This window comes from Rhipicephalus microplus, chromosome 6 (assembly GCF_043290135.1).
Source record: "Rhipicephalus microplus isolate Deutch F79 chromosome 6, USDA_Rmic, whole genome shotgun sequence".
Lineage (NCBI taxonomy): Eukaryota > Metazoa > Arthropoda > Arachnida > Ixodida > Ixodidae > Rhipicephalus > Rhipicephalus microplus.
Window position 1 is genome coordinate 31,853,101 of NC_134705.1, and position 16,778 is coordinate 31,869,878.

The window sequence follows — 16,778 nt, forward strand, 5'->3', positions numbered from 1 at the left end:
CCTGCCAATAAGACATTGACGGCACAAACTCCGACAGGATGAAGTACTTCCCCACCAACACCACGAAACCTTGTTGATTCGCCCCAAGTAAACATAACTTTGCGGCCAATGCGACTTTTGAAAGAAAGACTCATAACTGATATCGTAGCACCAGTGTCCACCAAAGCACTTGTACAAAAGCCATCTATTTCTACACGTATCTTGTTCTTGGACATTATAACTGGCGGAGGCATCTGAGGCAAATCTTGTTGTGCGACCTCACCTCCATCGGTCGTGCTGGCTAGTTTCCCGGCGGCGGCGGTGATGACAGGCGTCGTCCCGGCGAAGGGGAACGATGCAGTCGGCCAGATGGAGGCGTCAAACTACGGTCAGAAACGGGAGAACTGCCACGGTGATTTCCCCGCCGTGAGGTACTCCTGGAATAAGCGAGCCAATGACCGTTGTTGTGACCAGTGCCCGCTGGCGGAAACTGTGATGGGGAACGATATCGGGATGTTGGCTCTCTCTGTCGACGACAGAACCGAGCTATATGCCCGGCGATACCGCAACAGTAGCACACAGGGGCTTGGCGGTAGGCATTGTACTCCTGGAAGACATTGCGCCGACGTGGTGGTGGTACGGGTGCATCTTCGTTCGGGTCGTAATAGGTGTTGGCTGGCTGATGGGGGTAACTGAAGCGGTCTTCGTACCTCGGCAGCGGGTAGTTATTGCGCTGTGACCTCGGTGGTGAAGGTGGCCTGTAGTTGCGGTCATCGTTGCCTGCTGCGGCAATTGACACGGAAGGGCGAGAGGGAGGCGGTGTGGGTGTAGGCTTGTACGGCGTCGGGCGAGCGTGTCGATTGAGCTCTTTTCGAACGATCTGGCGTATTGTCGACGCGAGATCAAGCGGCGTGTATTTGTCAACACTTGCCACGGTTGTTACATTCGGTAGGCGACCGAACTTGGGGGTGATATGTCGCATCTTCAGGGTCTCGAATGTGCGACAGTGGCTTATGACGTCGGTCACCGTAGCAAGGCTGTCTTTGCTGATGAGGAACTGATACACGTCCTCGGCAATGCCCTTCAACAGGTGGCCAACTTTGTCTTCCTCTGACATAGAAGGGTTGACAATCTTGCAGAGCTTCAAGATTGCCTCGACATAGGTCGTGCACGTCTCTCCTGGGATCTGAGCTCTCTGCAGTAACGTTTGTTCCGCCTGCTTTCTCTTAGCTACGGAGTCTCCGAAGCACGCTCTTATTTCAGAAACGAAGCGATCCCATGACGTGAGGGCATCTTTGTGGTTCTCGAGTGCTGTGTCCGTTAAGAAAAATACTACATTGGTCAGCTGGGTCGCCGCATCCCACTGGTAGTATTTGCTCACCCGTTTGTAGTGTGTGAGCCAGGCATTCACGTCCTTGCCAGATTCGCCACCGAATGTGCGAGCCACTATCAGATCCTGACGCAACCACGGACCAGCCGCACGCGAACCTGGTACTAGCGGTGCTGCTGGGACTGGTAGAAGGTCTGCAGCTGCGGGGATCCGGTTTCCTTCTTCGCCGTGAGACATCTCAGCTGCCAGTGGTAACGGGGGCAGTCCAGCAAGGCGGCGGCTTCGTCGTAGATCAGGCGCTTGAAGCGTCGTGTTGCTTGGTTGATTACCCAGCGCCTCCACCACAAAACTGTTACGGTTGAATTAAAGAATAGGTGGATTTATTTACAGGGTGAGGATGAAGTTCGGCAGTCGCGGTAAAGATGGAGTCCTGAGGCCGCACCAGACGTCGTCTTCCTCTTTTACCTCCCCGGCACATACTACAGCCCGGCTCGAGCTGGAAGTAGCGAGGCAGGAGTGCTTCAACTATCACTCATTAGTATCACTGAAGCACATTGCCTAGAGGCTTTTAAGGGGCATCGTTTCCTCGGATTTTTGGCAAAATCCTGATTGAGAACTGGCACACTGCACCCAAAGTTTTCGAATTGCCGGACTGGTGCTGACCGCCACTTCAAATTATCCGCTCAAACTTACGTTGAAAAATACGGGACGATGGAAATACTTTGAATTAGGCAGGATTTCAATATAACAGACTTTGAAATAATGAGGTTTTACTGTAGTCTATGAATTTCTGCGATGTTGCTTTTTTTTTTGTTAAATCCTTTCTTCCTTTCTCTTTCACATTCATGTCATAGGCAATACAATTCTATGGTCGCCATTCAATTTTTTACATTCGGAAATTTGAATGATCATAAATGCCATGCATCGTATGCTTCAATTTTTGAACACATGAGACGGCATGCTCAACGCCGTTTGCACAACTACGGCCCTTTAAAAAGGTTGCTTTGGTTATAGTGCGGATATTCGCGACACTGAGACTTACGCTATAAGCGGTCTATACTGTAAATGGTCAGTGAGTGCACTACGATTGGATGTTGTCCAAACTCCGATGAACAGAAAACATCCCTCTGTAAGAAAGACTTGGTGAATGTAGTGAGAAGGCCGCCCACCTTGGCATTATTGTGGTAGGCTTGACGTGCTGCGGGTGACAGGTGCTTGAGGCTGCCAGCCAAGATGGCTTGGAAGCGAGCATCCAGCTCTCCGTGCAGTTCGTCCCACCAGCAGCTGGGTCCGCCCTCGTGGAAGAAGTCGCTCTGCTCATCGTCTCCTGAACCCAGCATTGCACATTTTTGTAAACTCTGCTCCGCACACGGTAACACGCCGCCAACTCAACTCGCATATCCAGGGGTGCAACAGCCGAAATACAATTTCGAGAAATTTTCGGAGCAACAAAATGTTACTATTGGAGCACTAAATTACAAATTTGAAGCAGGTTACAGAAAAAAAACATGCATTTTTTATCATAAAATACCAAATTTGGAGCAGTATAAAAAAAGGAGGCTTACATTTAGAAAAAAAAAATTTATGTTTCAACCATTCAGTATCCCCAAAATCGTGCAGTGTGAACATGAGCAATGCTATTTCAATGAAAGTTGTATTTTAAACCACCCCGCTGCGCAAAAAATAATGCAGTCAAATCTCGGCAATTCGAACTCGAAGGGTCCCGAAAATTTGTTCGAATTAAAAGAAGATCGAAATAATGAAAGCTAAATAAACAGAGGGCTCTCCATGCAGTGGCGCATGTGCATTGAGCTAACACACGAGGGGGAAGTTTCAGAAGACCTACATTTATTCACAAATCACAGGACATCCGTCATTAGTTGAAATAATCGGTGATTCGCGTCTGCACACGTTCGCCTTGCAGCGAGTCAATCAATTTCGCACGCAGCTTGCAAAGCATGTCTACTTTGGCTTCAGCATTCTCCTGGCAATAGAAGTTGCGCCCGGCAATGTCCAGCGCCGACACTCTCTAAAGATGACAACGACGACTGTATCTCCACTACCACGGCCGCTGGATGAAAAAGCGCACGGTGCGCTCTTTTATCCAGCGGCCGTGCCGCAACTACCCTCTGCGCCAAAGCAGCAGCGTGGCCAGCACACGAAGGAGGAGTGTCTCCATGCAGAGAGAAGCAGACGGGGGCATTTGAGGTAAACCAACACTCCAGGGCAGCTTTTTTCTTTTTTTTTTTTTTCACTTCGCACATGTCGTTGAAAGGAGAAGGGTCTTTACAGGCAGGGGTGGTGTTGGTAGCGATTAGAAAGAGGAGAAAAGGTACCTAATTTCTGCAGCCCGGTCGGGAGCACAGCGCAGTGCCTCGTGGAAGGGGCAGAAAAGGGAGAAGCGTGGCAAAGGCACCTCACAGATCAGCATTTGAGAAAGAGCGAAAATTCCACCGCAACCTTTTCTTTTTCTTTTCCTTTTTCGCGCAGCGATGAGGCATTGGAGGTGCCGCCGCGGGATTGGGCGGGGTGCTGAGAGCATTTCCCGAGCGCGGTATGTTCGAATTAACCGTCGCAAGTGCTTGCGCGTTCGAATTACCGGGCGTTTTCACCTATTAAAGTACACATAGTTTTGACGGGACCTCATCAAGAGCATCGCGAGTTTGAACTAATAAGATTTGACTGTATAAAGTCCATATTAGCATTTGCTGCGCCTGTCAAATGATTTGCCAAACTCTAAGAATTTAAATATCAATATGCCAAGCTCACGACCTTAAAATTTGGGATATTCGTAAAACTGAGGAGTAGGGGTGGCAGAAGAAAAACACAAGAAAAAAATGGGAAACAGGAATGTCATACACTGTTTCAAATGATTGCCAGTAGCATATTTAGACGTCAGTATTCACACTGGTACTCAAAATTGTGCGGCGAACAAACACATGAGTAACTTATCAAAATTTGCAGTGTCCCACTAGCGCTAAAAACCCTTTCTACATTTCAATATAGTTTTCCGCAGAGCACAGGTGCACTGCGGCGAAGGTGGCTCAAGCAGCATTAGAACCAAAGTCATGAAATTTTTTAACCGCTACACCACCACCCCACTTCCCACCTTTATTTTTCTTTTTTTCAAAGTGGGGTTAGATGGCGTTTTGGATACTTCGCGAGACGCGTTTGACCAGGTAAAGTAACAACAGCGCGTGCCCGTTGGCCCGGCGATAGTATATTTATCGCCAGGACCGTGACAGGAACGACACAACTTCAAGACAAAAATAAATGTTTTATGTGCCACTGCAAAGGCAATCAATACGATCGTAGGCAACGGCGGCGTTCGCAGCACGTCGAGCTTGTTTGCGCGAGGAAAACACGGCATACACTTCCACCTTTCGCTTTTAACAAGCCATAGCCGCGTTTCCAGGATAAGAAATTTATGTTTCCCGCGATGCGTTGGTGGCTACAGCAACACATTATTGTCTTGAAGTTCCGTCGTCCCACCAATAGGTATCCGCTGCGGTCAGCAAACCGACTGATGGGCGCGCAGTGTTGTTGCTTTATCTGGTCGATCACTGCTCGTTAGCGTAGGGCACGTGCCTAGAATATTCTAAGTATATTCTAGGCACTATGGTTCGGGTGATGATGTAAGCTGCAGGTGGCCGAAATGGCCTGCATTTCTCGCTGAACTAGCGAACCTGAAAAAAATTTTGAGGCTGGCTGGGCATTTTGGTGCAGCATGGCGCAATTTCAACAAATTTCACAAGCTTGGAGCAGCTCGCCACAACAATCAGGGATTCTATCAAATTCGCACAATTGGTGCAGCTGTTGCACCCCTGCATATCTCGAAAATCGACTGAACCAAAATGTTTCACGACACCAAGCGATCTTTCCCATATGAGCCATGCATTTACTGCCATTTACGCCAAAGTACCATCCGACGAAAATTTTGGCTGTCTCAAAATTCTGACTAAGAGTGGATCAAAAACTTTGTCGCCAGACTGCTTCACAAGCTTCACACAAGCCTGCTGCTCCCACAACGCACTTGGTGAATAACTCTGCTATGCCCAATTTTTCTTTGAAATCATTTTGTGGAGCTGGTTTACAAGTGCCCATTGTAACATAATAGCCACCGCAACACGTGCTGATATGTGATGTGTGATATGTGATATGCATCGTGTTACGTCAGCACCAGGTTGCTATAAAAGATGAGTGCGTAGGAAATAAAGGCTAGTGTTTTTCCACGGTATCAAGTGTGCTGTTCTTCCGTCAGCTGCTCTCCGCGAGTTGGCTATGACAGTGGCGACGAGGATGGGATTGTGATCTGCTGGTGCCGCCTGGAACTTCCCTGTAAGGCTGTGTTCTCTACCGTGTGTAGAATGCCTGGTGTCGGCAAGCTTGAGCCGTTCGACGTGGGAACAACCAGCTGGGATGAGTATCAAGAGCGGGTAGAACAATTTTTCATAGCCAACGACGTCGAAGATGAAAAAAAGCGAGCAGTACTTCTCACCTGTTTGGGACCGGCCACGTATTCATTACTGCGGAACCTGCTGTCACCGTCGAAGCCGTCAGAAACAAGCCTGTCCACGATCCTTGACGTACTGAAGAAGCATTTTTCGCCGAGACCATCGGAAGTGGTTGCAACGTTCAAGTTTAATTCAAGAATACGTCATTCTGGTGAAACGGCTGGGGATTTCTTCGCTAGCCTGAACAAACTTGCTGACGATTGTGCTTTCGGCTCGTTTCGAGACAGAATGCTTCGTGACCGCATCGTGGCAGGCATCAACGACGAGACAATGCAGCGACGACTGTTGGAGTCACCAGATTTGACCCTTGATACCGCAAAGAAGACAGTTATCGCGATAGAAGCGGCGAACAAAGATTCTCGCGCGCTGTCAACAGCCATGCCAATGACTGTTGCGCCGACGAATGCCGTGTCACGTGATACAGGAAAGCAGAAGCATAAACCAGTTTCATGTTTCCGCTGCGGAGGCGAGCATCTGGCGACGCAGTGTCGACATGCAAGTAGCGTCTGTCACAAGTGTCGAAGCAAGGGGCACCTGGCGCGAGTATGCAAGGGTAAGGCAGTTACAGTTACGAGCGCAGGTGGTTCAGCGTTTTTGTCCCGGAAGCATCAGTCAATCCATACCGTAGACGACGAAGAAAGCCGTTCTGAGACACCGGCACCGCAAGTCTACGAAATGTGGCAAGTGCGCGCACCGGATCACGACGGTAGCCTGTACCGGGTTGAGGTGTTCGTGAATGGAACTTCACTCATTATGGAAATTGACACGGGAGCAAGTGTGTCTGTCGTGTCGGAAGAGACCTTCCGCCGCATATTTCCGTCTTGTCGTCTGGAACCGTCAAGCGTCATGCTGAAAGGTTACACCGGTGAGCTGTCCGTGGTGCAAGGCAGCCTGCCTGCGACTGTACGACTGGGAAACCATGAGTGCCGGGACGTGTTGTACGTCGTCCCAGGACGCTGCCCGTCCCTTATGGGGCGTGGCTGGATAAAAGGCCTCGGAATCGAGCTGCGCAGTGTGATGGACGTTAAGGCTATCACGTCGGTTGAGGGACTCGTCGCTGAGTATGCGAGTGTTTTCGACGACGCCTTGGGAACATTCAGGGGAGTGTCCGCGAAAATAACCACCGAAGACAACGCGAAGCCGCGGTTCTTCAAGGCTCGCCCTGTTCCGTTCGCAATGATCGACCGCGTCAACGAGGAACTGATGCGCATGGAACGAGTTGGAGTGCTGCGTCCAGTTAAGACTTCGGAATGGGCTGCGCCTATCGTGCCTATCTTGAAGCGGAGTGGCCAGATTCGGATATGTGGCGACTTCAAGGTCACTGTTAATCCCGTGACAGTGCCTGAAAAATACCCGATACCACGCGTTGAAGACCTGTTTTGATGCGTATTTGCAAGTTGAACTGGACGAGGCATCCCGCAAGCTGGTGACAATCAACACACCAAAAGGACTGTACCAATGCACGCGTTTGCCTTTTGGCGTCACATCTGCTCCTTCAATTTTCCAGCGGGAGATGGAAAACCTGCTACAAGGGCTCAGACACGTTGTGGTGTACTTCGACGATGTTCTTGTGACTGGACGCGACGACCAGGACCATCTAACAAACCTGGGCCTAGTCCTAAGGCGACTGAAGCAAGCTGGGCTAAAATTGAAGCTTGACCAGTGTACCTTCCTGGAACGACAAGTTGAATACCTGGGTCACGTTGTCACGGCTGCGGGGTTTCAACCCAACCCTGAAAAGGTAGAGGCTGTGCTGAAGGCGCCTAGACCCGAAGATGTCAAGACATTACGGAGTTATCTAGGTCTGGTCAACTTCTACCGCAAGTTTCTGCCGGGGCTGTCTAGTGTGTTGCATCCCTTGAACGAGCTGCTTGTGGCCAAGGTGTCGTGGGAGTGGCGTGAGGATCATGAACATGCTTTCAAAAGGAGCAAGGAGCTACTTGTTTCAGCAGCAGTGCTGGCGCATTATGACCCCAAGAAACCCGTGGTTCTCGTATGCGATGCGTCACCGTACGGCGTTGGCGCCGTTCTGGCCCATAGAGAAGACTCGGGGGCTGAACGACCAATCGCATTTGCATCACGAAGTCTCGCGCCAGCCGAGCGAAATTACAGTCACATCGACAAGGAGGCTCTTGCGCTCATGTTTGGCGTAACCAAGTTCCGACAATACCTCTGGGGACGCGAGTTCAAGGCTATTACGGACCATAAACCATTACTGGGCTTGCTTTCTCCCGACAAGCGCGTGCCTGAGATGTGTTCACCACGTATCATGCGTTGGGCTCTGATGCTTGGTGCGTATAACTACAAGCTCATGTACCGGCCGGGAGCAAGCATTGCCAACGCGGATGGTTTGAGTCGCCTACCACTACCAGGGTACGCTCAACCTGTGGAAAGGCCAGCGGAAGTTTTCATGCTGGAGGCTGCTTATCCTCGGGTGCTACGGTCGACTGTAGTCGCGGAAGCTACTTCCAAGGACCCAACCTTAGCGAAGCTACGAGAGGCCTTATGGTCTGGAGCTGAGCTACGTGACCCCGAGTTCAGGTTCTACGCAGATCGAAAACTTCAGATGAGCGTGCAAGAAGACTGTATACTTCTCGGATCGAGTGGTCATCCCAAGTGCATTACAGCAAGAAGTGTTGCGACTCCTTCATGAGGGGCACCCTGGAATGACCAAGATGAAGGGTATCGCCAGGAGTCACGTCTGATGGTCTTCGTTGGACGAGGACATTACCGCTGCAGTTCGCCAGTGTCAGATCTGCCAAGAACACCAGAGGGTTGCGCGGCCGGTAGCGATGACGCCATGGCCGTTTCCGGACAGACCATGGTCTCGCCTTCATATTGACTTTGCTGGACCTCTGAAGAACCGCTACTTGCTGATCGTTATCGATGCATTTTCAAAGTGGATAGAGGCCGTTCCTATATCTACACCATCGGCAGAGGCAACTATCCCATGCCTGAGGGTTATGTTTGCTACTCACGGATTGCCAGACGTAGTGGTGTCCGACAACGGACCAGCGTTCGTGAGCGAGGAATTCAAACTGTTCCTGCATCGAAATGGCATCAAACAAGTATTGACACCCCCATACCATCCAGCGTCAAACGGGGCTGCAGAACGGGCAGTTCAGTGCATCAAGTCAAAGCTAAAGAAATCGGCTGGAGGGAATTTTTCATGCCAACTTGCCCGTATTCTTTTCAATTACAGGATTACTCCCCACGAAACTACCGGGTGCTCACCAGCGGAGCTGATCATGGGCCGTAAGTTAAAAAACTGCTGTAACGTTGTTGCATCCAGACATGAAAGCTAAGGTCTTGCTGAAGCAGCTCAAGCAGAAGATTGTCCATGATGGTGGAGCTCGAACCACACCACCCGCAAGACCCGGAGACTTCATCTACGCACGGAATTTCCGTTCGGGGCCAACGTGGATGCCCGCAAGAGTGACTGACAGAGCCACCGATAACATCGCTGATGTCGTTTTGTCAGACGGTAGGTGTTGGCGGCGCCATCAAGAACACCTGCGGCCGAACGTCGCCCCAGTTAGTGCGCCTCCTGGACTGCCGCCTGAGCGACAGACTTCTTCACCGACGCCAGTGTTACCGCCTGTGCAACAAGCTACGTCAACCACGGAGTGCGTGTCGGAACGAGCGGGTGTGCAACCGGCTGAGAAACTAGTTCCGCTACCCAGGAAGTGTGAGTCGGAGCAATCGAGTCCAGTTGCTGAGCCGTGTCCTGAATCATGCAGCGAAAGTGGGACCGCAACACGCGATCTGGTTGTGCCTACTAGCCATGACAGTACGCCAATGCTGCGAAGAAGCACGAGGACAAAAAAACCAGTTGTGCGTTTCTGACCACGAAGGCCGCTAAACTATCGTTGTTTTGTTTGTTGGTGGGGAGGAGTGTAACATAATAGCCACCGCAACACGTGCTGATATGTGATGTGTGATATGTGATATGCATCGTGTTACGTCAGCACCAGGTTGCTATAAAAGATGAGTGCGTAGGAAATAAAGGCTAGTGTTTTTCCACGGTATCAAGTGTGCTGTTTTTCCGTCAGCTGCTCTCCGCGAGTTGGCTATGACACCCATCAGTAGTAATCAAGTGCTTAAATAGAACTTGACTTTTCACTTCAACTTCTGCAACTTTGCTATCCTTGAAAGTCCACTTGTCCCACAATTTCTTTTATCGGTAGTATTCCCTACTTTAAGGTATCAAGGCGTTGCTGCACTTTCCTCACTGCTCACATCAAGAACAGAATTCTGTGTGACATATGAAAGAAGGTTTTGTACGTGCGCTAAAGAAAAAGTCACCTTTTCAAGCTGATCTTTTATTCAATTAAACAATAACATCCATCTATCCAGCACATCACTTTATTAAAGCTGCTTATTCTTGTAATGGTGCATTTTTAACAGAAAACGACTATAGAGTTGTCTACTACAGATCGCAAGTCACTCTTCCCTATTATCCCTAATGAACAGCTTGCAACAAGGGCATGCCCCCAAAGCCTGTCATTTCAGACCTCTTCATTTCAGGTTCGAAGTTGCTTATGCGACAGAACTTTATAGAAAACGACTATAGAGTTGTCTACTACAGATCGCAAGTCACTCTTTCCTATTATCCCTAATAAACAGCTTGCAACAAGGGCATGCCCCCAAAGCCTGTCATTTCAGACCTCTTCATTTCAGGTTCGAAGTTGCTCATGCGACAGAACTTTATTGGTGATAGCAAATTGCTATCGCCACCAGTCGACTTGACTTCACGAATAACCACAGTAATCTGAAAAGTTTCCCAAAATATTAGAAGGACCTCTGGCACTGCGATTATATTCAGCCGCTACGGGAATGATGGGTAGTACACGAATTTGCCCAACCTTTCGTGCTTGCGACTTTGAACGGACTTGTAACTTTGTTTACTGTTGTGTTTTTGCGTTTGTTTTTGATGAAAAAATAGATCATTGGAAACTTCACAAATCATTTTGAAGTGCTCCCCACTTCATGATGAAGTGGAACTGGTGAATATTCGCCAATTTTTATCTAGCGACAAAGTGCCTCTAGTCTGCGAGAACCCACACAGCGCCAAACGAACAAAGATTAGGCAAATGCGTATACTACTCATCATTCCCATGCTGGCTGAGGCGCCCTAATGCATTGAAGCTCTTGTAGACACTGGCACTGCACCAGAGGAGTTCCCTGTAGTGTATTTATACCAATCTCTATGGGCGAGTCGGTTTGCGTTCATAGTGAAGATGAGGGACACAAAGCACTTAATTGTGGTAACACAGTACAGGGATGTCTGAGGAAGTGAAAAAGTGATGAACACGAGTGCAGACTACTAACTGGGCTTATTGGTTAAAAAATAAATGTTTTATTTATTTATTTATTTTTATTTCCAGGTACTGTTGGCCGACCGGGCTGCTACAGGGGTGGGGTCCGAATCTCGTGATTAATGAGCTCAATTGGTGCTCATGGTCACCATTCCCTCACATCGTCCGTCCTCCATGACCTGCATTGGTGTGCTTCAGTGCTCTGCGCTGCTCACCTGCACCTTGAACTTTACAAATGTTCTCATAAGTGATGCTTGCAGAGCGCTCTGGCAAACAGACAGCAGCTCAATGCGCAGAAGAAACAAGCATACCTTCCCGACCTTCGTCATTTGTCAAGATGCCAGCATCGCTCTCACTGCTGCTCAGGCTGCTGCTGCTGGCTTCGCTGCATATCGAAAACGTCAAATACACATGGTTAATAAATCAAAGATGAAAATGAAAAGAAAGAACACCTGGAAGAACAATACTGGCCTTCAGTGAATGTGACAAAATGTGATGCAAGCGCCTTATTAGCACCACTTCGAAACACAGAACAAGGCTGGGAACCCGTTTCCTTTTGTAAACTCTAACCGCGATATAATGAACATAGATATGATGAAGTATATGTAATAACAAAGCAGATGAAGAATAATCTTACAACAGATAGTGTTAAGAATATACCTCTATAACAAATTTGCGGATACAACTAGCTTATTTCCTTAGCTGTAACGAGGTCTGAGTATTCACTCCGGGTTCCCTCCATGACTTGTACAGTCAAACCTCAACATATCGAACACGGATATATCGAATTATTGCCTATATCGAACGGTTCCTATATCACGCGGGAAATCGCATGCATTATTGATTTTTTATTTCGAACAAAGTTTGACATATAATGGATATATCGAACTCAGCCACCCCAAACCGCCCGCGTTCCATTGACAGGCGGCAAGCCTTCCCGCAATTCTCGAAAGTAGCGGTAGAGCGGCGGGCGTTTACGGATGCTGCACACATCGATGGCGCCGAGAGCGCCACTTTAACGTAGCGGCCTACGTGCGCCGCAGCCTTGCGGTAGAGGTTCTTAAATGAGGAAAGAGAAGAGAACAGCGCGGAGCTGTTATTTTCTTTCAATACGAAGGCACCGACACGGCTTCGCGCGGGGGGGAGGGGGAGTGGGAGGTAAAGATTGAGGAGGAAAGTATATGAGAGAAAGGACGCATACGACTGTCTCGGACACGGCCCGCGCTGCCGCCGGGAAAGAGAAAGCAGTCAGGCGAGTCGGCATGGGCGCGCCATGTGCGCGCTTTACACCCGGACTCACGCCACAGCCTTGCAGCTTGCAGTCGTTGCAGTCTCTATGGTGTCAACGGCACACTGCGCACTTGTTGCAAGCTCCTCCCCCGTAGCATCGGCAGGCATCGGTCGTTGTGCTCGCAGTGTTCGTGCGTTCGGAGTTAGGCCTGTCGCGCGCTGTGGTGCGCGACAGGCCCAACTCCGAACGGCGGAGCTCACAGATGTGGAGATTGTCGCCGAAGCTACTGCTGAGCAGCCAAATAACGACTCTGCCGAGGTGGATCCCGCAAGCGCTGATGGTGTCCCGCTCCCGACATCAGCTGAGGTCGTAGCTGCCTTGGCCCTTGTGCGCCGCCACTGCGGCGCGATTAAAGGCACCGGCCTATCACTTATGGATCGCCTGGACTATATTGAGGACGCAGTCGTCAAACACGCCATGGCCAACAAAAAGCAGGCTACTCTTTTTCAATATTTTAAACCAACACAATAAATACTATGTTTGAATCTTCAAGTGAGTATTTACTACACCACGCATGAACGGTTCGTTGGTTGTTTTCAGCAAGCTGTTGACGAATTTTTTTCGTGATTTTTTTATATCGAATTCTGGATATATCGAACTATTTCGCGATCGCCGCGCCATTCGATATATCGAGGTTCGACTGTATTCATCTCGCAATGCGGCATGATACTTTCCCCAAGAGCCTGCATGCACACCTACAGCCAGTGACAAGTTAACCACAACTGATGGCTCTATTAGGGAGCGTACGCTCTCGCTCTCCCTCACGCACATGCACCAAAAATTGCACGTCAGCGAACGTTGGGTCTGAAAAAGAGTCGTGGCCATTACACATAGACACAGCCCCACCTTTGCACAATGACATCTTTTAAATAAAGATGAGCTTGCGAGCCAAATCTAATATTAAACTGAAGTGACACGCCAAATAACCCAATATGTTGCCAATAAAACACAAAGAACATGACCCATACAATGCACCCAGAATGCGGGTTGCTGACATTCGACTCGCCATGGGAGTCCGTGAGACCGAGCCGTGGAATCTTTTTCACGGGCCCCCCGCATCGCTGCGCAAAGCCCAGAAAGAAAGCGAATGCTCATTCTAGTGTTCCTGCAGGGCCTCACTTACTTCAGAAAAACAGTACCAACTGTCACGGTGGCAGCAGAGCTAATGGTGCTGAGCCACTAGACGTATATGCACCAGAAGGCGAAAACGACATTACAGGGGATACGAGAATTATTGCAAAGGCCACAAATGAAGCAGGTAGACTCCCACAGCCCTGTGTGAAAAGTCGCAGTGTGCACGCATATGCAAAATGGATCTGAATCGAACATAGTTTACTACAGAATGGGCATATGTTTGTACTCCGGAGGCAATAGCTGTCAGTGCTGGCTGGACACACCAACTGCCAATGCGACCTTGAAAGGCATCTGTGAGCATGCACGAGCATAACTACCACTGGCATGAAGACACCAGTCGAAAAAAGAAAAAAATTGGCAGAAATTGGAAAAAAATTGCCTGCGGGGGTGCTAACACCCCTTGTAAAGTCGTTTGCGCCTCATAACACATACGTGTTTCGGGCATAGACCCCATTGAGAGTCCGCAATTATCGAGCTATAGGTGGCATTGAGCTTGCGAGCATTTATCATCATCATCATCATCATGGTGAGCGCAGAAGCGGCTGCAGTGAGGCCTGAAAACAAGTCTGGGTGGCGGGACATGACACACTGGCGAGTCTCTTTGGCGCGAAGCGGTTGGATCGAGCAATAGGCTCATGAGACGGGAATACAGTGAATGGCACCACGGGTTGTCTGCCGTGGGCCCTCATGGTGAGTTGAGCGTTGGGGCTGCCGCCTTGTGTTGAGTGTTGTAGAATATTGTGTAATGGTGATTTGCGTAGCGTGTTGATCCCAACCGATATATTTTGATTTTGCTCATATATTGTTGCTGTGAAAGTAGTTAAATGTGTTGTTTGGTTTGGTCAGACCGTGCCAACTGTGTCCGTTCGTTATGAGAGCATGGTGCCTCATTCAGAGACCCCACAAGGCTTGAAGCATAAAGCAGGGTGATTCTAAAGTGCAATCTTGTTGCTTGTAGGTTGTTGCCAAGCTTTAGCGAGGCGATGCCAGCATGTTTGTATGTTGCTTCTCAGAGCAAAGAGGTTCTAGTTAAACGACAGACAGTCACAGACATAGCACGGATGCTGAAACTCCAGAGAGAGAAACTTGTGGTAAAACCGGGCATCTGCTAGATCTACGGGCACATGGTCGTTGCCGTAGGGCTTCCTCCCCTTTGGAGTCTTCTCGTAGCCACCTTTGCCTTTCCTATTCACTAATGTTCTCTCATTGCATAACCCGGTGACGAACTTTGTGCAGATGCTTCAAGCAAAGCTGAAATGAGCAGTGACAGGATTTATCACTGGGTAAATCTCAACAATTTATGAAAGCTTTTCTGAACTACTAGTTAGTTTGTCTAGAAATGTCTTTGCCCTCTGTTGCCTTTTTTTATTTGGTGAACCGACAGCGAGTCGTGGGATTTGTCCAATTCGCCCATAATCATGAGACTTCTTGGGTCCCCGCAGACATTCAGTGAAACGAAGAAGAAAACACCACCCACCCATGGTGAGGCTTGGACTCTTCCAGTTCCATGTCATCACAGCATTCAGAGGAACGTCGGTGGCCCACTGACTCGAGGCTGCGCTCACGCATGCTGCGCTTCCTTTTACCACACAGGCTGCTAGCACCTGCCCTCACGGCTGGAGGACCGCACAGCTGCTGGGATCCTTCGGCTGTGCTTCCCTTGGGTTGAGACAAAGCCACCGGCTGCGAAAAGAGGCCAGTTCAACCCTTGCCGTCACCATCAGCTTATTCTAGATCAAGTCCAAGGTTGATGGGGTCTGTCCGAAGATACCTGCACCCCACTCCAAGCTGGCCAACCTGAGATATTACTGCATCTGCTTGATAATAATACAAGCCTTTTTCCCTTCAAAATTTTCTTGTTTCAAGTTGATCCTCACATTACTATCGAATACTTGAAAAAGAAATTGCACTATGTGCCGAAGTTTTGGCAGTTAGGCAATATATGTTGGTAGCATGTCAGCATCTCAGTCTAAATTCATCACAAGTGCAAATTTCTTTTTGTCCTAGCATTCTTCAAGTGCAAGACTTATGTATCGGCGACAAAGTTCACAAACATGGACTGTGCTGAGGCCAACGTTTTGACATTAGCATCTAGTAATTTACTCTCATAATTTGCACATTAACAGCAACCAGTTTTACTAAAAAATATATATATATTTACTCGCATATTTTGCATTCCCTGATCCACCTGAGCCAGCTCGCTAGCGTGGGCATATAGACTTTGGAGCTTTGGAAGGGCATGCCGGTTGCACCCCTCGTCGATCAGGCAAGCGAAGCCGTACATAAAACGGGCTGCTAGTGCACAATCCCATCTTTTGGGGACTCTCCTCTAACTACGGTCTCTAGAATACCGTATTCTAACCAAACCTGCTGACTGCTCGAGCGTTCGCCTACCTCTATCTCTCCATCTCTTCCACTGTGAGAGTGCACACACGAGTCACAGAACGGACAATTTTCTGCATGGGAGGGGTGCGAAGGCTTGTCGCGCCTACTGTTTTCATTGTTCTCTGCAACCGCACCACTCGCACTGCAACGCATGCTTGGTTGATTTCGAAAGTTTAGGTTTTACCATCAGTCTGTTGTGTTTTTTAGTGTTGCCTTTTAATGTTCTACGAAATTCAGGCTCGGAAGGAAGTGGAAACCATGCCGCCGCCAAGCACTTCAGCGAGTTCGGTACAAGACAAACCTGCCGAATGCGTGCTTGCTGATAAAAGTTTCTTGCCCTTTGCCCTTTAAGACCTTTTAAATTATCCGCAAAAGCGTGGGCCCTCCGTTATCACCGTCTAGTGGAAGCTCGTTTCTCTCAACATTATCGAGAAGAGCTTCAAGAATATCGGGCATTTAAACACGCTTAACGTAACAGAGGACAATGTTTTTTGAGAGGGCAATGACAGCGGCTGCGATGATGAGTCTCTCAACCAGTGATTTAGACTAGACCACATGTGACCAAATCTGGCTGGTTAAAGTATGTGCCAATTCTGCTGAACACAGACATTTCGTCTGTGCTTCAATTTGTTTTTTTACGTATATACCACATACCTTAGGACTATGTACTATTTCACATAATTTCAGATGCGTGAGCAAAAACTCCGCATAATTTGTGCACACCCTTTTTAGCGATCTAGAGAAAAAAAGTACGCAAATTATGCATGTAAATACGGTATCTACTTCCAGGCTGCAAATGGCTAGAAAAAGACAAGTCTGTCAAAACG

General features: G+C 48.8%; 1 protein-coding gene across 7 annotated transcripts in view; it reads right to left on the reverse strand.

Moving 5' to 3' along the window:
- Window positions 1-16,778, reverse strand: part of LOC119167687 (G patch domain-containing protein 2) — a 341,817-nt gene that overhangs the window by 93,401 nt on the left and 231,638 nt on the right. For all 7 annotated transcript variants that reach the window (XM_075865896.1, XM_075865895.1, XM_075865893.1 and 4 more), the window contains 3 exons: window positions 15,044-15,249; window positions 11,453-11,526; window positions 2,479-2,636 (listed from right to left, as the gene is read on the reverse strand). In XM_075865896.1, coding sequence (XP_075722011.1) covers window positions 2,479-2,636; window positions 11,453-11,526; window positions 15,044-15,249 — 438 coding nt within the window. The remainder of the gene's footprint in view (window positions 1-2,478; window positions 2,637-11,452; window positions 11,527-15,043; window positions 15,250-16,778) is intronic.